Raw genomic sequence first — 22,604 nt, 5'->3', positions numbered from 1 at the left:
ACATCTTGTAGTTGATTACTATATGGTTTATTTGGTGGAAGATTATATGTTCAGATCCAATATGCTATTTAATAGCCCTCTGATCTTGAGCATGATTATCATTTGTGAGTAGTTACTTTTGTTCTTGAGGCCACGGGAGAAATCTTGTAACAAGTAATTATGTGAATTTTATATGTGTTCGATATTTTGATAGTATGTATGTTGTGATTCCCTTAGTGGTGTCATGTGAACGTCAACTACGTGACACTTCACCATATTTGGGCCTAAGGGAATGCATTGTGGAGTATGGGTTGAGAGAGTGACAGAAGCTTAAACCCTAGTTTATGCGCTATTCCATAAGGGACCGATTGGATCCAAGTTTAATGTTATGGTCAGAATTTATTCTTAATACTTTTCTCATAGTTGCGGATGCTTGCGAGGGGGTTAATCATAAGTAGGAGGTTTGTTCAAGTAAGAACAACGCCTAAGCACCAGTCCACCCACATATCAAATTATCAAAGTATCGAACACGAATCAAACCAACATGATGAAAGTGACTAGATGAAATTCCCGTGTACCCTCAAGAATGCTTTGCTTATCATAAGAGACCATTTTGGCCTGTCCTTTGCCTCAAAAGGATTGGGCTAACTTGCTGCACTTTTGTTACTACTATCGTTACTTGCTCGTTACAAATTATCTTGCTATCAAACTACTCGTTACTTATAATTTCAGTGCTGGCAGAGAATACCTTGCTGAAAACCACTTGTCATTTCCTTCTGCTCCTCGCTGGGTTCGACACTCTTACTTACCGAAAGGACTACGATTGATCCCGTATACTTGTGGGTCATCACACACCGCAAAAAAGAGTTACATCAAATAGATCTCCTAGAACATCAAGGAAAACATTGTATTGAAGATCAAAAAGAGAGAAGAAGCCATCTAGCTACTGCCTACGGACCCGTAGGTCTGTGGTAAACTACTCATGCATCATCGGAGGGGCAAGGGTGTTGATGAAGAACCCCTCCGTGATCGTTGGCCCCTCCGGCAAGGTGCCGGAAAAGGCCTCTAGATTGGATCTCGTGGTTCTGGAACTTCCAGCAGTGGAAACTCTGATCTCTCTGCTCCCCCAGGGTTTTGGGGATTTTAGAGTATTTATAGAGCTGATAGGCGGTGGAGAGGGGGCCTGTGGGCCCCACTACCCACTAGGGCGCGCTGGTGCCTTGTGGGCCCCATGGGCCTCCCCTTAGGCACTTCCTTGGCTCCCAGGTAGTCTTTTGTCCAGAAAAAAAATCGCCAAAAAGTTTCGTGGCATTTGGACTTCATTTGGTACTGATATTCTGCGAAGTAAAAAACAAGCTAAAACAGCAACTGGCACTGGGCACTATGTCAATAGGTTAGTCCCAAAAAATGATATAAAGTTGCTATAAAATAAATATAAAACATCCAAGATTGATAATATAAAAGCATGGAACAATAAAAAATTATAGATACGTTGGAGGCGTATCAATGCAAAATACCGGACTTTGGGAAAAGGGAAAACAAGTTTAACTTCTCATATTTGCCACCCCAATCAGATTGGACAACAAGGATTTTAGTGTCAAATTGGCGTTCAACAAGTGCTTGGAAATTATTAAAAACTTGGAAAACGTCAGAACATTTTTGAAGAAAGTAGATCCAAGTGAATTTATTGTAGTCGTCTATGAAACTAACATAGTAAGTATGTCTATCAACAAAGGAGGGAGCTGGACCCCATACATCCGAAAAAACAAGTTGCAATGGCTTGGTAGAAATACTAGTGGAAACAGGATAGGGTAATTGATGAGCTATTACTCTTTGATAAGAACCAAAAATAGTTTCAAGACTACGCTCACCAACACATGGGAGCCGATTATTTCTAAGCACTTGTTGAACAATAACAGAAGAAGGATGTCCTAAGCATGCATGCCACCATTCCGATGAAATTTTGATGACACCACACACTTGTTTATTGAATCTTCTGAACCGAGGAATCAAAGGGTAGAACCCATGCACTCTTCTACCTCGGTAATGAATTTTCCTCGTGGCCTAATCACGAATCAAAAAGAAGTTGGGGTGAAACTCAAGAAAAACTTTGTTGTCTATGGCAATGCGATGAGCAGAAAGAAGATTTTTCTTAGTTTGTGGAACATGTAAGATATTTCTAAGATGAACACTGCGATGAGGGGTATTGGCAATTGCATGACCAACATGATCTATCTTCATACCTTCACCGTTTGCGTTGTGGACTTGATCATGGCCATGGTACTTCTCGTGCATGGCCACCTTTTCAAGCTCATTGGTGATCTCATTGTGGCTCCAGATTCAGCGTACCAATTAGTATCAACTCCATAAAATGTATCTGCAACTGCTGCAACTTTCTTGCGTTGAGAATTGTTCTCGGCATAGCACCAATCACAATCCTTTGCAATATTGTTATTTTTTTGCAAATTTGACATTTATTCTCATACTCATCATGTGGAGCATCACGAAGAGATCAAGTGGAGCATCATGAAGAGATCAAATGCTTGAAACTTGCCATCAATTGTGGTGACAATGGACTTGTGAAGATGTTCGAAAGAGTGGCTCACCCATAGTGGAGTATGGGGGAGCAATCAACTAGTCTTCATCGAGCCAACACAATCAAGAAAGGTGGTCCAACTTGAGGGAGTCAAGATCGTCATCATCTAGCTCAAGTGGACCATGTGCAAGGCAAATGTTTGCCCTTGATAGATTTTCTATTTTATCAGTCTGATGGTGGTAGTTGGGAGACCGGGTTATAGGATCGATTGCCGTACTATCAAGGGGGGCTCTCGATGAGTAGCTTGATCGTATCATTCATAGAAAGCTCAAACCATTGCATCATTGCATCATCTTTCTTGGTTCTTGTTTGGTTCTCTTTGTGAGTCTTAGATCTTTTGGTCATCTTGATGACAAGCTCGAGTTCATTGAAAACGGAGTTCACATGCATCTTCTATGATGTTTTCGATGTTGGAGGTTATGCTGGTTATTCTCTGTTGGAGAGTTCACTCCTATATATGTTAGGCATACCTCCCCTGCCTCTTCTTACTATAACCATTCATCGTTTTGATGCTACTAGTCGTCTTGTTTCCAACAATCTTGAGTTTGCTCGACTCAGAGCTCATTTGCAGAAGTTATGGCAGTTCTGGTTTTCCTTGGAGTTTACTTGTTTTCGTGGTAGTGGCATATGGATGGTGCCAGCGGTAGTACCGCTGGGTCAGAGCGGCAGTACCGCGTATCGCCACAAGCGGTAGTACCGCTGTCTCACAGCGGTAGTACCGCCCATGGCCATAAGCGGTAGTACGGCTCCGGTTCCGCGCTGGTACCGCCTTGACTTGAGATGTGGTTTTCTCATGTCGGGTTCAGCAGCAGTAGTAGCGGCAGTAGGAGCGGTAGTACCACTCGTGTGCAGTAGTACCGCGACTACCACCGCCCCTAGTGCCGCTCAATGGACCTCCTCCCTGTGCTCGTGGTAGGCGTTGTGCGCGGTCCCAGCGATAGTACCGCTGGGCCAAGCAGCAGTACCGCTGCGGCCAACGGTAGTACCGCTGGCTCCAGTGGTAGTGCCGCTCATACGGCTATGCCTCGCCCTCTGTTTTGCTCTGCTCTCTGTGTTCTACCGCCCGGGCGGTAGTACCGCTCCCCTGAGCGGTAGTACCGCTCGTGCGCGGACTGAGCACATAACGGTTGGATTCGGGAGCTCCTATAAAAGGGGGTCTTCTTCCCCATTGAGCCTTATCCTTTGAGCTAGTGTTCTTCCCCCATTGTTGACCTTCTTCAAGCTTGCTAACTCTCAATCCCTCCATGGATTCTTGCTAGTTTTTGAGGGAAAAGAGAGAGGAGATCTAGATCCACATTTCCACCAATCACTTTCTCCTCTATGTGAGGGGAACCCCTAGGATATAGATCTTGGAGTTCTCCTTCTTGTTATTCCTCTCATTTTCCTCCCTAGAATTAGTTGCTTCGGTGGGATTTGAGAGAGAAGGACCCGGGCACTCAGTGTGCCCTTGCCATTGCATTTGGTGCATCGGTTTGAGTTCTCCACGTGATACGTGGAAGTTACAAGTTGAGAAGCTTGTTACTCTTGGGTGCTTGGTACCCTTGAGCTTGTTCCTCTTGGGTGCTTGGGCGCCCTAGACGGTTGGTGGTGTTCGGAGCTCAATCATCGTGGTGTAAAGCTCCGGGCAAGCATCGGGGTCTCCAATTAGGTTGTGGAGATCGCCCTGAGCAATTTGACAGGTACCAGTGACCGCCCCCAAGGGTTGCCAAAGTGTACGGGTTCGGTGACCGCCCCCAAGGGTTGCCATTTGTACAGGTTCGGTGACCGCCCAAGGGCCCCTTAGTGGAATCACGGGATCTTGCATTGTGCGAGGGCGTGAGGAGATTACGGTGGCCCTAGTGGCTCCTTGGGGAGCATTGTGCCTCCACACCGCTCCAAACGGAGATTAGCATCCGCAAGGGTGTGAACTTCGGGATACATCGTCGTCTCCGCGTGCCTCGGTTATATTGTTTCTTGTCATATATCTTGCTATCTCATAGTTGTTTATCTTGCTTAGCATAAGTTGTTGGTGCACATAGGTGAGCCTAGTTGTTGTAGGTTTTGTGCTTGACAAATTAACCGCTAGGTTTTTTCTGCATTTGTTCAAGCCTAAACCGTAATTATTTTAGAGCGCCTATTCACCCCCCTCTAGGCGACATCCTCGATCTTTCAGTAGTAGTAGTTGTTGTGGTAGTGGCCACCGCCACGGCCGGTGTGGTAGTTATTGCCGCTGTTGTTGTTGAAGTTGTTGACGCCGCCAATGTTGTAGTTGTTGTCGCTGTTGTTCCCGCCATAGTCGCCGCTGCCGCGACCACCACGGCACCACCCTTGCGGTAGCCCTTGGGAGACCCGCCACGGCCTCTGCAGTGAGGTTGGCAGAAGATTTGAAGGCACCTTCCCTCGTTCCTTGGAACATCTCGACGCGCTAGTCGAAAATTTGAGACCATGCCGAAGAGATCATCCACGGTCAGAGGCTCCACACGGACATCCATATCGAGCCCCCCAATGATGAAGGAGAAAAGCTCGTCATCCTTGATGGGTTTTCCAGCTGCAACGAGCTCATCAGAGAGGGCTCGCATGTGACCAAAGTAAGTAGTCGCACTCTGCGAGCCTTTTTGGGCGTTTGAGAGGGCGATGCGGCAATTGTTGGTGTGGGAGTGGGATTGGGCGGCGAACATGTTCGCGAGTGCTAACTAGATCGCGTGAGACTTTCCTAGGGATGCGACTTCAACGAGAACTTCCTTGGAGAAGTTTTGGGGGAGATAGGCAACGATCTGCTAGTCCTGGACAAGCCAGGGATTGTAGCCGGGGTTGGGAACGATCTGTTCTTTCTCGTCGGAACTCTTGGTTATGATGGTCTGGGTGGGTTCGGGTGTGGATTGATCGATATACCCATATAGCCATGCCCCATTGATTTGGGAGCAAATTTGGGCTTTCCAAAGGACAAAGTTGGTTCGATTCATAGGTTCGGATGTGGTGTAGTTGAGGCCATGGGAAGAGACTTGGGTGGAGGAGGACATTGCGGATCAAGGCGGAAGATGAAGGATGATGATTGTTGCGATGGTGAGGGGCTTGCTAGATGTGATGGAAGAAGGAGGCTCTGTATACCATGTCAAGATGGGTAAAGCGTCCCAACTCCCAATAGGGGAGCCCGCATGAGTTTATATTGATCTAGTCGTGGTGATTACAGAAGGGTTTCGGTTAGGAATCCTAACCGAGAGAGAGAGGAGATCTTATAGGAGGGATATAGAGATAAACCAACTAAATAACAATAAAGGTTCCTATCCCTACCAGAACGTGGTATACAAGTAATGCACCATAATATTACTTTAACACCATGTACGCAATTTCGAATTCATCAGGGAGCATTTTAAGGGTATTGGCAAAGATTCTATAATATTGAGTTGGTTGGTAAGCAATCATGAGGTGTTGTAACAAACTTGATTTATGTTGTGAAATTGCATGGACTAGTAAAGTTTCTATGACATATGAAAACTTTTAGTCTAGTTATGCCTTATAGGAAAGGCTTTATTTTTATCTAGTACTGAAAGTGTACACGACAAACTAATTACCCCCCTTTTTCCATTTCCCATGCATCATTCTTTTTTCAAGCAGTTCTATGGATTGGTAAGTAAAACCGACTACACTACAATGCGTCTTGGTTTAATCATGGTAAGCGTAGCTTTTTGGATTGCAGAACCATTGCCGCGGAAACCTGAAATTCAATTTCCATAAATACATGTTGTGGGTTTTAGAGTCTGATTTTAAGAAGGTGGTTGGGATAAGGTGAGCAAAGAGTATCACACACAGTTGCGGAGCTTGATGGGGCCAAATGGGGCCGTTGCCCCCCCCCTACTCGAGGAAAACTCTTAAGTGTACCCCTAATATTATTAGGCTTGAATATCAAAGATTTTTCTGAGTTCATGCATAACTTATCTTCTTTGCCCTCTCAACTCTGATTAGCCCCCTCAAATATCTTCATCAAGCTCTGCCACTGATCACACGAGTTTCTATATTGTTCCAAGCTGGTCTTGTATGTAAGTTAGCTCAAATCATGCCGTTTCTATTCTCCTTTAGCTGGTACTTGTGGTTCTTTGTGGTGATATTTCTGTTGCTGAATGTTAATGGTAAGTTGCAATCATCTTTTCTGAACAGCACTTGTATGCACTGCAATAACTCTATGTTCGACCTAGTTTCAGTTTTTTTAAATGTGGTCCTAAATGCTTCCAGTTTGAAGAACAAAAAACCAATCATGACATGTTTACAGATTCCAAATTTGAATTAGATTCTTTAGCAGTTACGCTGGTAATGGGCGAAAAAACTGAGAACCTTTCATAGGAATTGTTTGGTCCGCAAGATGGTTTCCTAAACCTTGTTAGTAATATATTTCATTATTTAGTCTTCTTGAAGCTCTCTTACACCACATTTTGCTAATCTATAGGGTGGCACACATACCTTTGGATTGCGTTCATTCCCCTCACTGTAAGTGCATATATAATAATGTGTTATCTTAAACATTCGCTATGAGCCTCTTTCTTGGGAATTAGCACACAAATGCACTTGTACTTAATTGAAAACTACAGCAAAAACAAAGTAATCTCAGCACCACATCATGTACTAACTCAAGGATCATTGCTTAGCATGGAAGGAAACATATGCATCAACCATATATGGAGATACTAGGTTGGTTCAAATTGAACCTAGGACATGTCATGGGTGCAACCAGCAGCCAGGCAGGACAAGTACTAGCTGATTTCAGCAAGCAACTAGGACAAGCCCTATGTGCTCTCAACCCAGAATTTCAGCAGCAAGCAGATAGCACAGAGACACCAGATTTACGAACCACCCCCTCCAACTTGAGGAAAAAACCATGGGACGAAGCCACCCAAATCCTCTTCCACTATTATCGAATGTGGTATACAAGAAGTTCTTCTCTAGATAGCACTAGAGGGTCTCATACATCAAGGTTTCTGAATCTTGGATGAACACAACAAGATTTGGGGCTCAAGAGCTAGGGATTGGAACAATCTCACCAAAGATGGTGGAACCGCAACTTGAAGGAGACAAGGTAGTGGATTTAGACCATCACAACCTTGGGGAGGATCTCCCTTTGCTTCTTCCTTCAATCTTCCTCTCTTCCCTTTCTCTCCTGGTTTTCTCTCTTCTTCTCTCTTGGAGGATGAACCGATTTTCGTCACACTTGGTGGTGGCTGCTAGATGGAGGGTAAAGCATCCCCATCCACTCACGTGCAAAGTCCAAAATGACCCTAGGTCATAACCCTAATGGGTAATGTGCTTCTGCACCTCTTTGGGTTGCCTAAAAGGCCTCAAATGGTCATCTCCTCACAGCCCACATGAGGAGGATATCCCAACACTCTTATACTGCCCTTGCTCACTCTCTATTCTCCCTGCAGCTTCTTCTAGCCATGTGCACCAAGTTGGGGCATGTCATAGCTCAATTAGCCCAGGATGTAGCTGAGAAGCACTCCGCGGTTGAGGGCGATTTGATCGTGAAGCCATCGGATGACCACTTCTGGTTCGGCCGGACGAGGGTCGTCTTGTTCCTGATCCACTTCATCGTCTTCCAGAATGCCTTTGAGATTGCATTCTTCTTCTGGATACTGGTGAGCATCTTGAGGGGGCGCTGGTTTCAAATTACGTTCAGTTAGGATCTAATGACTGATTCGTTTACCCCATTTCTGTTGTAGACCACCTATGCATTCAACTCCTACATCATGGGGCAAGTTGGTTTCATTGTGCCGAGGCTTGTGATTGGGTACCTCACACACATCTCCAACTTCTTTTCCCGTAGGAAAAAGCGGACATGACTTTGTTCTTGAACTGACGCATCCATGTATCCTTGCACTTGCAGGCTCATTTTTCAACTTCTCTACAGCTACAACACCCTGCCTCTATATGCAGTTGTAACATAGGTACGACCATATTTTGACATCATAAAAAAATTTGAACCTCAACACTGATTGTTGACACATGTTCTCCTTTGTTATGTGCAAAGATGGGGAGCTTCTACAAGAAGATATTCAATGAGCATGTGCAACCGGGTGTCCTGGGTTGGGCTCAGAAGGCTCAGATGAAGAAGGAATTCAAGAATAGCAATGGCGCGGCAAAATCGACGAGCACCGTCAGTTTAGCTGGGCCTTCTACTAAGATTGAAATGACGAAACGACCAGCGCGGGAAGGCAACGATGCTGGTGAAAGCATAGAATGATGCAATACCGGTAGTGAGTAGTGTTGTCTAGAGAAATGGCTATGATGTCTATTTTGCTGCTGCATGAAAACATTTAGATAGATTTACTTCTTGCAGCCGTAAAACATTGCGGTCATAAGGTCAGAAAAGAAATTCGGTCCAAATTTTTTATCTCTCATAGCCACGGTGCCTAAAACTGTCGCTGCTTCGACCGCTTCTAGCGTCGTTTCATCCCGATTGGTGATAATTTTCTCATGGACCACCTATGTCGGACATCAACTAAAAAATATGTGTTTCGGTCGATTTTCCGAGCCGTCTGATTCTGATCGAGTTCATCTTCCTACTCCCTTTGATAATGGCATCTAACTCCTCCAGTCGCCATCCTTCTATGGCCTAACCGTCTGCTCCCTCCCCCATGTAAGGTGGGTGTTACAGTGCGCCACCATTCCCGGCTATCCCTCCATCCCTAATATGATCTTCATCATCGTCAGCATCCACCCCTACTTTCCCCCTCCCGAGCACCCAAACTCACCAATCTCTTGTTGACACCATTATTTTGGCTTCCATGGTTGCATCCTCAAGATTTTCTCATGAAAATATCGCCCAATGATTTTGCCTTTTGGACCATCTGAGTCCAAGGTCGTATGCAACTTCTATAGCAAAAATTGTCAGGCCTAATATTTTTCTTGACCAAAATTTGGTCGTCTGACCCCACACATATTGATACATGTGTGGTGTGAGGCATGGCATACACCGCCCTTAAGATGGACTCAAATCAAAAAATGCTCAACACGAAAGTTCTTCGTCTCTCATTCAAACTGAATTTTTTCTTTTTAGGTCATGTCCATCTGAATTAATATGCAACCACCAAGGCTAAAATACAGCCATCTGGTCTAGCCATGGGTGATACATGTCTGATATAAAGCATGATATATCAGCTTCAAGAATGCTTCAAACAAAAAGTGTTCAACATGAAAGTTATTCTCCTCGTCGAAACAAACAACTTTGCTTTTTTGGATCATCTCAATCCAAGGTCATATGCGATCTCCACAAGATGCAACGTGACAACATTTTGACCTAACCCACTAGTCCAAACTAGAATTGGAGTCATTTTCTTGTGTGATAAGTCCAACTGCCTCATATATAGATGAGAGGTGATGGTCAATTGAACAACAACACACAATCATCACACCAATCTATCACTTTTATCTTTTACATTTTCTCCTTTACCCTTTTTTTTTTTCTTCCTCGTTCTTCGATTTTCTTTGTGTTCGACCTCGAGGACATAGGGGCAATCAAGCCAACCTAGGGAAGCCTATAGACGTCGTGGGCCCTGACAGGTTCCCTTCCGGGGGTTGGGATGTCTTGCTTACTGCGCTCCCGGCGAGGTTCCTCCAACAACGTGTCTTGTGTACCATGCTAGTTGCAAGGGGTACACTTGTGACATGTGAGAACACAGTTTTTGGCGATTTCATCCGAAACGAAACTTCAAATTATCCATTTTGATCACCGTTGCTATAAAGAGATCGTCATCAAGAGGTTGTAGTCTACAAAGCCAAAAGGAAGGTTATATAGGATGACGATTCGATCCGCAATGTTGTATGGCATTGGGTGTTGGCTGACTAAAAGTCGACATGTTCAATAGTTGGGTGTAGCAAAAATGCACATGTTGAGATGGATGTATTGCCACACAAGAAAGGATCGGGCCTGGAACGATGATATACATGATAGAGTTAGGGTAGCACAGACTGAAGGGAAACTTGTTTAACATCATCTGAGATGGTTTGAGCATATTCAACGGAGACCTCTAGAAACTCCAGTGCATAGCGGGCCATTAAAGCGTTCTGATAATGTCAATAGAGGTCGGGGTAAATCAAACTTGACATGTGGGAGGAGTCCATAAAAGAAGTTTCGAAGGAGTGGAATGTCTCCAAAGAACTAGCAATGGACATGAGTGCATGAAGTTAGCTATCCACATGCCAGAACCATGAGTTGATTTGAAGATCTTATGAGTTTTAGCTCTAGCCTACTGCAACTTGTTTGGAACTTGTACACATGAACATGACTCGGATCCCATCCGACTCGATCAGTCGATAGTGCCTTCCAACAGAAAGTGTCGACTCCCATGTGTGTAAAATCATTTGACAAACCTTGACAATGTGGCATGTGCTATATTTCTTTTGCCTCACGATATATGTTTTCGAGCTCAAGGCGAGTAGTTGTCACCCTTGTTGCTAGTTTCCTTTAAGTGCTTATCTTGTTTAGTGTAGGTTGTTGGTGCATTTAATTGAGCCTAGCATATTTAGGATCTATGCTTGAAAAGTATCCATTTAGTTTAACTCCACATTATGATAAAGTCAAATCCATAAGACTCCTCTAGGCGACATGTAGGTCCTTTCACTTCTAATGTCGTTTTTATACTAGTGTGTGTTGATTTGTTACAATGGCTCTTTCTTTGAAGGATTGTATTTTTTGAAGATTTGTTAAATCTCCTATTCACCACCTCCAATCGATAACTTTGGTCCTACCATAAGCATATTATATGTTGACCGAACAATGAAGAAACCTCTTTTTATCATGGAGCCAAGCCCAAAAATCATTTTGCCTTCTAGTTGGTAGTGGGATGGTCCTCATGTTCTCACCATCCATAGGTAAAATTGCTGCTGCAACTTCTGAACTTCCCACTCGACCGAGGAAGAGAAAATGAACTTGCTCACCATCGCTGGTCAAGCAACGTATCGACTGAAATGCCCCCTTCTAGGTAGCCATTGTTCATTTTTTTTAATACTGTACAATCGCAGTAGACGTTCCCGTGTCCATTGCTCATTCTAGATGTTACTTTGCTCTCTTGTCCCTATCCTCTTAATAAATCGTTGTTGCAGAACACATTTGTCATGCACGATAGCATGACAAATTTGTGTGGGGTGTGACCCCACCTCGAACTATAGAAAATCAACTCTCGGGCAATAGACAACTTTGAGCACCCTAGCACCAATCTATCAGGCTTTTGACCAGTTTTCCTTATAAATTGACCAATTCTCTTCTTCTTTTTGATGGGGAAAAAAAGAAGAGAGTTTCCCTTATACGGTTTTTTTAGACAATTCTTATACGTTTTGTCATTCTTGGAGATCAAGTAAGGAGATGAAACAGGCCAAGGGGCCGTGCATCAATCGGCTGAGAAGGGCCCATTTCCGGTACTGTTTGCTCCACAGCCCTAGCCCACCAAATGGAGGCCTTTTCCTCCATCCTCACTGTGGTTAGCGACTCGAGTCTGCGGCGAGTCCATCCATCCTCTTCCATAAACCAGACCGGTCTTCTCCCCCACCTTTCCCAACCCAGAGCGCGCGAACTCGCCACCGCCTCGCCGGAAATGGCGCCTTCCCTCGCTCACCTCGTGTGCCTCCTCCTCCTCCTCCTTCTCCTCCTCTCCGCTCTACCCCTCTCCGCAGCCGCCTCGACCCCCCGGTCCGCGCCGCCGTCGGCGCCCCCCACCCCGCTCGTCCCCGCGCTCTTCGTCATCGGCGACTCCACGTCCGACGTCGGCACCAACAACTACCTCGGCACGCTCGCCCGCGCCGACCGCGAGCCCTACGGCCGGGACTTCGACACCCACCGCCCCACCGGACGCTTCTCCAACGGCCGCATCCCCGTCGACTACCTCGGTGCGTTGCCCGCGACCTCGGTGTCTCCTCGCTTCTCTCGGTTTCTCCATGGATCATTGGTGCGGTGCTGGTTTCTCGATTTTGCGCGTCCTTGCTTCCAGATGCGGATCGTTTCGGTTTATTAGGCCTCCATGGTTCATCGTGACTACTGATGATTGTTTCTTCTGCTTGATTGTTCCGTGTAATCTTCTGTCGCTGCTGTGGTCTGAATCCGCAGGAGTATGGCAGCCCCATGTGATATTCCTAGTTTCCCTTCTCTTGATTTCTGACCCCTTTTGTTGCTGTACCACAGCGGAGAAGCTGGGGCTTCCCTTCGTGCCTCCGTACCTCGAGCAGAGCATGCGCATGGGCGTCGGCAGCGTTGGCCTCATCAACATCGGCGGAATGATCCAAGGAGTCAACTACGCTTCCGCGGCAGCCGGCATTCTCTCCAGCAGTGGCTCTGAGCTGGTCCGTTCTCCCACCGCTCCCGATAACTGCGTCAATCTTATAACGTCTTGGTGCTGTCGAGAGATCTGTTTGGGGATGATTCTGCTGTCAATCTGTGGTTTCTTCACACCAAATTTGATGCTAATCGGTTGGGGTTTTTGCGATTTTGGTCGCGCTTGCAGGGGATGCACGTGTCGCTGACCCAGCAGGTGCAGCAGGTTGAGGACACATATGAGCAGTTGGCGCTGGCTCTTGGGGAGGCAGCTACAGTCGACTTGTTCAAGAGGTCGGTATTCTTTGTGTCGATCGGGAGCAACGACTTCATCCACTACTACCTGCGCAATGTGTCAGGCGTGCAGATGCATTACCTCCCATGGGAGTTCAATCAGCTCCTTGTTAATGCAGTGAGGCAGGAAATCAAGGTGTGCTTCTTGCTCCTCAGTTTGTTATGTGTACCATTGCTCGCCTCCTTTTTCATTATCAGTGTGTTGTGCATTGTTTTACTTGTGGAGATGCACCACACGTAGTCAGGGATCTCTGTAACTACGAATTTCGTTTTGGACATAACGTAGTTTCTTGTGTGGATACACTAGAAAACCATTATCTGGGAAATTAACACATGAAAGTGATTTAAATGAATGAGGTTTCCTTGTTGGTTTGCAGTTCTAGAACATTAACGGCTTCACCTATGGTTTGCAGTTCACAGATGGAATAATCCCATTGTTCTTACTGTCGAATTTGGGGTTATTTCTTTCAATATTGCACAGGTATTGCGATTGCAAAATGTTTCAGACTGATGTTAGATGCGGCATTTTGATAAAATATGAAATAAAAATGGTTGGATTGATGATCCCGATTCTACAATGAGGTGTAATGGTGTTTGGTTGCTATGTAAGGGTATGTTTGGATGGTAGCCAAAACTTATCTCCAATTTTTTTGCATGCCAATAGCCAACATTGGCCAACTCTAGTTCATTTTCCTTTCCAACATTGGCCAACTCATGGACCAGCACAACTTTGACCAAAATTTTGGCCTAACTTTTTGGTAAGGCAAACATGGGCTCAAACAAAACTGACATTATACTGTCTTAAAACTTTTTTTCTCTCAAACGCACACTTAAATGTGTGTTGTTGTATATTAGAAGAAAGCGTCATGATGATGCAAAGCAAAGCAAATACAACCCTGAAAAGCAGAAGTCCTAAACTATTGAAAACGAAGCAATACAAAAGGCAGCCCAACTGAAAAACTGAAACTGCACAAGGTGCTACTCATGCTACCCGAGCTACACCACAGCATACTATCTTAAAATGTGATATATTCTGAAATGCTCAGGCTGCACTTTTTTTTGTGCTACCATCTGTTTTGGGTTCAAGTTAAGTCTGTTGTACTTTCAGAGTTCATGGATGGAACCCTCGTTCTAGGATGCAGTGTTTTATCTGTGGAACTTGATGTATTTTCACTGGTCTGTAATTTCTGGAGCTCATGCTTGATCGTCGTGTTTGATCTGCCTGCGTGCTGTTGGTTCCTGGTAGTTGCTTTACCTGTATGCTTGTAGGTTTAGCTTCCTGTTTTGTGTCTTTAATGTTTCTCATACTCTGTAGAACTATGCCGGTTTCTTTAATGGAAATCGATGAGGAGGCTCGTTGCTTAAAAACTAAAAAAAAAAACAGTCTGTTGTACTTTCAGCTATAACTGTATAACACCTTGCACATTTATCTCGCTGCATTGAACTGTTCATGATCTGACCATGGTACAAGTGTGCTTCTCAGTTCATGTGTCATGGATCATTTGATTCTCTATGCCTAATTTATCTCTGTTACCTAATCTTGAGCAGAACATGTGATGCATGGTGATTGAAGATGCATATACCAGTAGTTTGTTGTATGTAGAAATTTTCTTTGTGTTTATTCCATAATCTCATTTATATGCTGATGCAAATTGTAATGGATTGCTTCGGTTTCTTTATTCTTCGCAGTACCGTAGCAAATTAATTGCCATTTTGCATCCATTACTGTTTAGTTCTATACATGTGGTTCTTGTCAGATTACTCCACTTTTGATGTCTAAACTAGTTCTGGACTCATGTGTCTCCTACTACCTTCTGACAATGATGATTTATGCAGAATCTGTACAATATCAACGTCCGAAAGGTCGTGCTGATGGGCCTTCCTCCTGTTGGCTGTGCCCCTCACTTCCTCTCAGACTACGGCAGCCAAAATGGGGAATGCATCGACTACATCAACAACGTCGTGATCGAGTTCAACTATGGGCTGAGATACATGTCCAGCGAGTTCATCCGCCAGTACCCAGACTCGATGATCAGCTACTGTGATACATTTGAGGGGTCAGTGGACATACTAGAGAACCGTGACCGCTATGGTGAGTAAATGCATCATTAGTATTGCATTTAAATTGCGTGCCGGTTCGCAACTGTAACATTTGTAGTACATTTAAATGGAGTGCTAAGTCTTCTCATTTTTGGTGGACTTGCAACTGCAGGCTTTCTGACCACCACTGATGCTTGCTGTGGGCTTGGCAAGTATGGCGGGCTATTCATCTGTGTTCTTCCACAGATGGCGTGCAGCGACGCGTCAAGCCATGTGTGGTGGGATGAATTCCACCCGACCGATGCTGTGAACCGGATCCTGGCAGAAAACGTGTGGTCTGGTGAGCACACCAGGATGTGCTATCCAGTGAACTTGCAGGAGATGGTGAAGCTGAAGCAGTAGAACCAACCTGGATCGTCATTGCAGTTACTTGCTCAACTTCTGTGTTTTCATTTTCGACAAAGAACTTCTGCGAGTCGGACAGTGAAATGTGTGTCAAGAGTCATGGAGTTCAATAGTCAAATTTTGAGTGAAATGTATATCGAGAGTCACGGAGTTCAGTAGTCAGATTTTGACAGTTCAGGTTAAATGCACGTATATTCGCCTGTAAATGCACCATGAAGAATCTATATGGCCAAACTGTTAGATACTGCAAATGTAAGTATGAGAGAGATCAGCCCATTCGGTGACAAAAAAAATAAAATTGCCCAGCTGTTGAGCTGATGTGTACCATTTCTCAGCGCACATTCTGCTATTGCAGTTTCTGCTACAAAGCGGTGTTTCATAATCCAAAAATTTGTACTGTGAACATGATGCTGTATGCCTGAGACTTGAGAGGTCAGAGTCACAGATGCTTGTGCAGATGGCTGCTACTGCTACAACTCTTCGTCGCCGGCTCCAGAGTAGACAACAAAGCTGGGGAATGACATGGTTATGTCCCTGCATCACAACATGCTCAGCTGTCAGTCAAGAGTAATGTTCTCAGGCATTGTTTTCCAAAGCTGAAAAATATAGAGCTACTTACTTCAGGTACGGGAGAGTCATGTTCTTCAGCAAGGCTGGATTCTTACTTGCAAACTCTTTCCATTCGTCGGGATCTATCCTCCCGTCGCTGTTCAGGTCTGCCTGCTTGAATGTCTGTCAGAATTGTAAGTTAGCATAAATGCATTCATAGTGTCAACGATTCTTGCGCAGCAACATTTCATCTGGATGTGGTGTATGTACCTGATCTACAATCTGTTCGACAGCATCATCAGAAAGAAGTAGGTCTGATTCATTCAGGATTGCAAGCACCATTTCCTTCAACTGCATGAACGACCAGTTTCGGTAAGTGCTCAAACTGTCAAATTGTGAAGGTAGTGTGCGTGCTATACTTGGTGCATATAATTGGTTTTGTGTTATTTTTCCAGTGAAACAAAATGTACTGACAGAGCTCAAGGATAAGCATCTAAATCGGCAAATCGAGTGTGTGGTAGACTGGTAGTATGTTAAAAACATCTTGAAGTAGTATGTTCAGTAGACAAGATTATGTGCAGAATAATTCAGTTCAGTACAAAAGATGCAGACCTCTTCACGTTCAATGCTGCCGGTGCCTCGCAGGTCATATAGTCTGAATGCAACTGCGAGAAGGAATCCTTCAGATGTCAGATAGGAGAAGCATATACAGACAGAAGTCCTCCCAAATATATATACCAGGCTACTGCTACTGAATCACAGCCGGAATTTATGAAATATGCCAGTCATTTCTTAAAACATTCACACACTCACACACAAAAGAACATTGGGAGGAAAAGGGGCTGGCTTCGTACATGCAATCTTGTCTGCCATGGGTGTATCCGGGTGAAAAATGTGGAGGGACCGAACAAACTCCTCGAATTCAATCACACCATTTCGCTTCAGATCAAACAGATCAAATATCTGCACTAGTCAAATACAAATATAAACAGGTCGGTCTGATCCGAGATATTTGTGCATAAGTTTGGAACAATTTTACAGTCAGGCAGGTAATATTCAGGCTGTCACGTCAAAGTTAAAGGACACCCAAATCGCCCGAGCAATTACAGCTATTCGGAGCGTTGGAGTGGTGTGAAAATTATAGACTGACCCGATCAGCGAAAAGGTTCTTCCGGTTGCTGTTCCTGAAGAGAGCAAGTTGGAACTCCTCCTGTTGAACAAAATGGCAGTTTGCAAATTGACCACATCGTGAATTTGCAGCCTAACTAAAAGAAGATGATGAGCAAGACAAGATAGGTACCTTGTGAATAAGCCCATCCTTGAATATAGAATAGCTAATCTTTTTGAACAACTCGTAGAGGGCCTCCACTTCATTCAAAGAAACTGCGTCATGCATGCGGGAAGAAATTAATAGAAATTAAACGGCAGCGGAAACGTATGCTGGGCTCATTTTTGCACTGAACAAATAAATCAGCAGAAAGAAAAACAGAAGCTCACATGTGGTCTCTTTGGCCAGAAGAGCCGCATCCTCATGCGGTGGAGCTCGTCTGAACTGCTTTGATGATGCACATCCCATACAGACCAGCTCACAAGCCCAGCCTTTTGCTTACAGTTAACAATCGTCTTTCGCAGAAAGGGGATGAAGAAAACACACCTAGGACAAAAGGGCAAAGACATTGGTATCAACACAAAACCAATCTATTATAAAATTTTACCTGGAAAAGGGAAATCCAGCGAGAGCGAAATAGCCAAGAAACAACAGGGAAACACCAAGACACAAAGCTCACCTGGGAAACAACAAACAAAGGATACTTATGCTTTGTTCGATCCACACTGGTAAAGATCTGCAGGTGGCTCGGGAGAAAGATTGACGGGGAAGGAGGAGCTAGAAGAAGGACAACCATATATTTATGCGCGTGCGCAGCAACAGCCAACAGGGACCTACGTCACAAGTGCGGCACAGAATATTGTAGTACTGACAGGTGACAACACACAGGACAAGGCGAGAGTTGACTTGCATGCAGCAAGATCATCACATCCATGCATTCCCTCTTTTCACTATGGAATACAGGCCATATAAGTAGTACTCCATCCGTTTCAAATATTTCAAGTTCTACTAGGTTCCTACTATATGTACTCCCTCCGTCCCAAAATACTTGTAATCCATTTCACCGACGAGTATTTCCGGACGAAGAGAGTATTTGAGGTTGTGGATATTAGTAGTAATTCTTTCTATAAACTTGGTCAAACTTAAAAAAGTTTTGGAACGGAGGAACTATGTGTTAAGGCATCAACCATGAGGGCAAGAATTGCTAGTACCACTGTCGAACCACAAAAGAGAGAGAGAGAGAGAGAGAGAGAGAGAAAGAATTACGTATACCACTGTTAAACCAAAAAAAGAAAAGAAATACTCGTAATTGCTTGTACGCTAGGCTTGGCCTCCCTACCCAAGATGTCTACAAGACTACAACTACCATGAGGTGTACTGCTCCATACAAAAATTGTCAACGTCGGCTTGTATCTATCAAAAGCGTGGGTGACGCGTGCTGTTTTGTTCAGGTCATAAGATGGGGAGAAAATCAGTTTGTATAATCCGACGGAAAAGAAAAGGTATGTGCAGTACAACCGTGCTACTCCTTCTGCTCTAAAATAATTGAAATTCCAGGATTGTCTTAATTCAAACCTTTTAAAGTTTAACCAAGTCTATAAAATCTGCTAAGATCTACAATGTCAAGTGTTTTTATGTTGTACAGTATACATGTTAATATATTTAATATAACCTTTTTTTGCGAAAGATATTTTAATATTAACTTGATTAAACTTATTTTGAAACAGAGGAGTGATAGAGAATGTTTACTTAGTCCTGTCAGCTGCATCCAGAAGTCGTTGACAGTGACGAACTGTGACGGTTACATATGCCTAGTGCAAATTCATTGGGTTGGTGAGAAATGTTCTTCTTCTTCCGAAATGGAGACATAAGCTTTGCCTCATCTATTAATTAAGAAAAAGGAAAATTTAGTTTGTTTGTGTTACAACTGTCCCTCATGCAAACATCAATGATTACTCTCGCAATATAATTGTCACTAGCTTCTTGGCATCCGCGGTGATCCAAAGGTTTGCCTCGCACATAATGATGGTGAGCAAGATTCAGTCAAATTGGAGGTCCACCTTCTTGAGTTGCCATACCGAAATAGGAAGGCCCAAATATCTCAATGGGAATGATGTTCTAGTTGCTGACAAACTTTGAAGAATATTTCCAGTGTTTAAGTGGTTGCAACAAATGGGAACCACCGAGCTTTTATGGAAGTTGGTGCATACATCCGTGACCTTACCAAAACCTTTCAAAATGACCGAGTGATTGTCAATATCTCTCCTAATTGGTGACATGAACACCGCCACATCATCCACATAGAGGGAGGATCTCACCATGTCACCCCTCCCTCGAAATCTTGTGAAGGAGCCCCTTCCGCGTTGCCAATTCGAGGATTTGTTGTAGAGGCTCGATCGCGATGATAAAGATGAGGGGGAAGAGGGTGCACCGTTGACGAAAGCCCCGCCCATGTTTAATGCGGAGCCGACCACACCATTCAAGAGTATCCTCGATGAGGAACTACAAAGTAGCGTCGTGATGCAATCTCTAAACTTGCTTGGAAACCCTCTCCATTGGAGGAGATCTAGGATGTATTCCCATTTGACCGAATTGAAAGCCTTGCGGATATCGAACTTGAAGAGTACGGATGGAGTCTTGCTCCAGTGAAGCCGACAGACAAGGTTCCGAACATGCATGAAGATGTCATGAGTACTTATCCTCTTGATAAAGGCTCTTGGATGTTGGAGACGAGGGTGTTCATTTGTGGGCCAAGATGAATGGAAATCACCTTCACAATAATCTTGGGAATCACATGGATAAGGCTAATGGGTCTATAGTCGGAAATCCCCTCCACCTCTTCCTTCTTGGGCAAGTGCACAACATTTTGTGGAGTTGAGCTAATGAAGATTTGAAGTGTGGAGTGAGTCAAAGAGGTGTATCACCCTCATGATGCCACACTTGGTGGTATCCTAACATTTCTTGAAGAAGACTCCTTTCATGTAACCACATACGCCTTTCATGTAGAGGTGATACCCAGGTGCCTTATCACTTGGCACTTGATCGAGCTAAAGAGTGCCATGATGACGGGCCAAGACACTGAGAGCCATCCGTCAAGTAACCACATACGCCTTTCATGTAGAGACACTCTTCTTGCTTTCTCCTTCAAGGTGGGGTCGAGGGCTAGCCTCGCCTCTCTAGCTGTTATCCGTGATGGTGTTCCCCTTCAAAAGACAACCAATCATCTGGTCCGATCCAAGGTTAGCATCAACCAAAGTAGTGAGGAAACTACAAATCTGTTTTCCAAAGAGAGCCACGGGCACAAGTAACAACACTAGGATGCAACAACCTCGTAACCTACAGAAACCACGAGGTGAGTGAGAGACTACTGTTGGGAAACGTAGTAGAAAACAAAATAATTTGCCCTACGATCACCCAGGAACAATATGAAGATGCATAACAGTTGTGATCAATGATCGTTACCGACTTCGAGACTGCAGCGGAAGTAGATGAGTCGGTGTAGATCGTACTTGGAGTCCCTCGAACGTCGATGACGATCCCGTGAACCACCCTCAGACGATCCCTCGAATAGAAGACCGAAAGCATGACCTCTCTACTTGGTTGCAAGCGTATGGTCTTCACAATCCGACAGCGCTTCGCCATCCAGAGCTAATCGTCGCCGGAGAATTAGAGGGAGGAGTTTAGAACCACAAGAGGCTTCTAATTATGAGGATTAGAGGTGGCTAGGGCTTGCTCTAATTAGTCAACTAGGACCAACTAGAACGTGCACTAGATCAACTAGAGGAGGCTCCAAAACTTGTGTGTATCAATTGGGCACCAAACCTCCACTATATATAAGTTAGAGGGGAGAGAGAGGGCTGCCACCAAGGAGGGAAACCCTCCTTGGGGCGTCCAACTAAGGAGAGGAGGAGTAGGACTCCTCCCCTACTCCTATTCGGCCCCCTTCCTTAGGGAAGGGAGGCACTTTCCCACTTCGGCCTTTTTGGCTCAAGTTTCCTTTCACCTCTTGGCCTTATTAGGCCCATTGATATTAAATTAAATATGTATTTGTTCTAAACATTTTCAGAGCATTATATATATAATTTAACATCAAAGGAAGGGAGACACTTTCTTACTTGGGCCTTTTTGGCTCAAGTTTCCTTCCACCTCTTGGCCTTATTAGGCCCATTGATATTAAATTAAATATATATTTGTTCTAATCATTTTTAGAGCATTATATATATAATTTAACATCCCCGAAACATTTTCCACCTATATATATTAATCGGTAAATACCCGGTATTACCCGATATTCACTGAAAACCTTCTCATGACCCCAAAACGCTTCCGGAACCTCTCGGAACTATTCCGGATATTAATGAAACAATTCCACAAATATATTCTCATTACTCTTGTCCCACTAACACTCAGCAGATCGTGATTACCTTAAGCTTGTGACCCTGTAGGTTCAGTAAACCATAGACATGAACTAAACCCCTTCGTTCAATCACCGATAGCGGAACCATGGACATCCATATCGGTCCCTATGATTACAGGAATGATATTCGGGTGAACCTTTGGTTATAATGTGATGTTCCCTTTGCTTCACGATACTTTACAAAACCTGGTGTGCATCGGTATCCTCCTGAGTCATCACCATGCTCACTATACCGTTGCTCCCGTTACCGGTTTTGTTCTTCTTTCTTGTTGACATGTTCCGGCATCCTCGTGACGTAGTCACCTGTGTCTGGCTAGACGATGATTGATGCCGTCACACCGAGAGGGGCCTAAGAATATCTCTCCATCGTCGGAGGAGCAAATCCCACTCTTGAGCTATCCGGTCACTTGTCAAACTTTCCGGTGAACCTGAAAGTTTTCGTTATGGTCACCTTGTTACAAATGAAGTTTGAGCAACCCCAAAGCCCACCGTCTGGTAGGAAGTGATCGAGATACTCTCATGGTCAGAGGAACTAAAATGCATGCTAACACTCTGTGTTATAACAAATGATTTTAGATGATATAATCACAAAGTATAACAAACAAGTATTGGGTCGATTCAATATGATCGTTCTTCTAACGTCATACCCTCAATGTTGTTTTAGGACTATCGTTACACTGAACGATATTCTAAGATCCAGAAAACATGATCACCAAGAACACTTGAGCTAGTCTTAGAGGCGAGACCGAAAACCTATTGTTACCGTTTATCATTCCACACGTGCATATGAGTTTTCAACTGAATCACATATTCCAAGATCATAGCAGTATAACATGGAATATAAACTCTTAACTATGAATATGGAAATATAATAATACAATATTATTGCCTCTAGGGCATATTTCCAACAACTACATCATCCTAATCATCGCTCTCCTCGAAGATG

The 22,604-nt window shown here is 44.2% G+C and overlaps 2 protein-coding genes, 1 long non-coding RNA gene and 1 pseudogene across 3 annotated transcripts; 3 read left to right on the top strand and 1 right to left on the bottom strand.

Moving 5' to 3' along the window:
- The first annotated feature begins 5,893 nt into the window (after window positions 1-5,893).
- On the top strand, window positions 5,894-8,783 carry LOC109780610 (MLO-like protein 1; annotated as a pseudogene).
- A 3,250-nt stretch (window positions 8,784-12,033) lies between these two features.
- Window positions 12,034-15,911, top strand: LOC109780614 (GDSL esterase/lipase 7). Its single transcript, XM_020339193.3, has 5 exons — window positions 12,034-12,424; window positions 12,717-12,874; window positions 13,036-13,275; window positions 14,976-15,231; window positions 15,352-15,911. Exons 1-5 carry the CDS (start codon window positions 12,133-12,135, stop codon window positions 15,579-15,581), a joined length of 1,176 nt encoding a protein of 391 aa, XP_020194782.1. The 5' UTR covers window positions 12,034-12,132; the 3' UTR covers window positions 15,582-15,911.
- On the bottom strand, window positions 15,861-18,106 carry LOC109780615 (calcineurin B-like protein 7). The gene is made up of 9 exons (XM_020339194.4): window positions 17,921-18,106; window positions 17,631-17,787; window positions 17,434-17,516; window positions 17,284-17,343; window positions 16,988-17,096; window positions 16,746-16,798; window positions 16,404-16,484; window positions 16,204-16,316; window positions 15,861-16,118 (listed from the first exon to the last, which is right to left on the bottom strand). Exons 2-9 carry the CDS (start codon window positions 17,707-17,709, stop codon window positions 16,055-16,057), a joined length of 642 nt encoding a protein of 213 aa, XP_020194783.1. The 5' UTR covers window positions 17,710-17,787; window positions 17,921-18,106; the 3' UTR covers window positions 15,861-16,054.
- On the top strand, window positions 16,293-16,759 carry LOC120962916 (uncharacterized). Its single transcript, XR_005754212.1, has 2 exons — window positions 16,293-16,505; window positions 16,589-16,759. It is a non-coding gene; the product is annotated as an uncharacterized lncRNA (long non-coding RNA).
- Window positions 18,107-22,604: the final 4,498 nt, after the last annotated feature.

The sequence above is a fragment of the Aegilops tauschii genome, chromosome 1, assembly GCF_002575655.3.
Source record: "Aegilops tauschii subsp. strangulata cultivar AL8/78 chromosome 1, Aet v6.0, whole genome shotgun sequence".
Classification (NCBI taxonomy): domain Eukaryota; kingdom Viridiplantae; phylum Streptophyta; class Magnoliopsida; order Poales; family Poaceae; genus Aegilops; species Aegilops tauschii.
Note: the sequence above shows the minus strand (reverse complement) of the source record. Positions and strands in the feature narration are given on the sequence as shown.

Excerpts from the sequence above, each read along its gene's own strand:
- LOC109780615 (XM_020339194.4), bottom strand. The coding sequence starts at position 17,709 with ATGGGATGTGCATCATCAAAGCAGTTCAGACGAGCTCCACCGCATGAG. Across the intron at positions 17,344-17,433 it reads AGGATGGGCTTATTCACAAG|GAGGAGTTCCAACTTGCTCT; the intron begins GTACCTATCTTG and ends TTTGTTCAACAG. Across the intron at positions 17,097-17,283 it reads AGAACCTTTTCGCTGATCGG|ATATTTGATCTGTTTGATCT; the intron begins GTCAGTCTATAA and ends TGACTAGTGCAG.
- LOC109780614 (XM_020339193.3), top strand. The coding sequence starts at position 12,133 with ATGGCGCCTTCCCTCGCTCACCTCGTGTGCCTCCTCCTCCTCCTCCTT. Across the intron at positions 12,875-13,035 it reads CCAGCAGTGGCTCTGAGCTG|GGGATGCACGTGTCGCTGAC; the intron begins GTCCGTTCTCCC and ends TCGCGCTTGCAG. Across the intron at positions 15,232-15,351 it reads AGAGAACCGTGACCGCTATG|GCTTTCTGACCACCACTGAT; the intron begins GTGAGTAAATGC and ends TTGCAACTGCAG.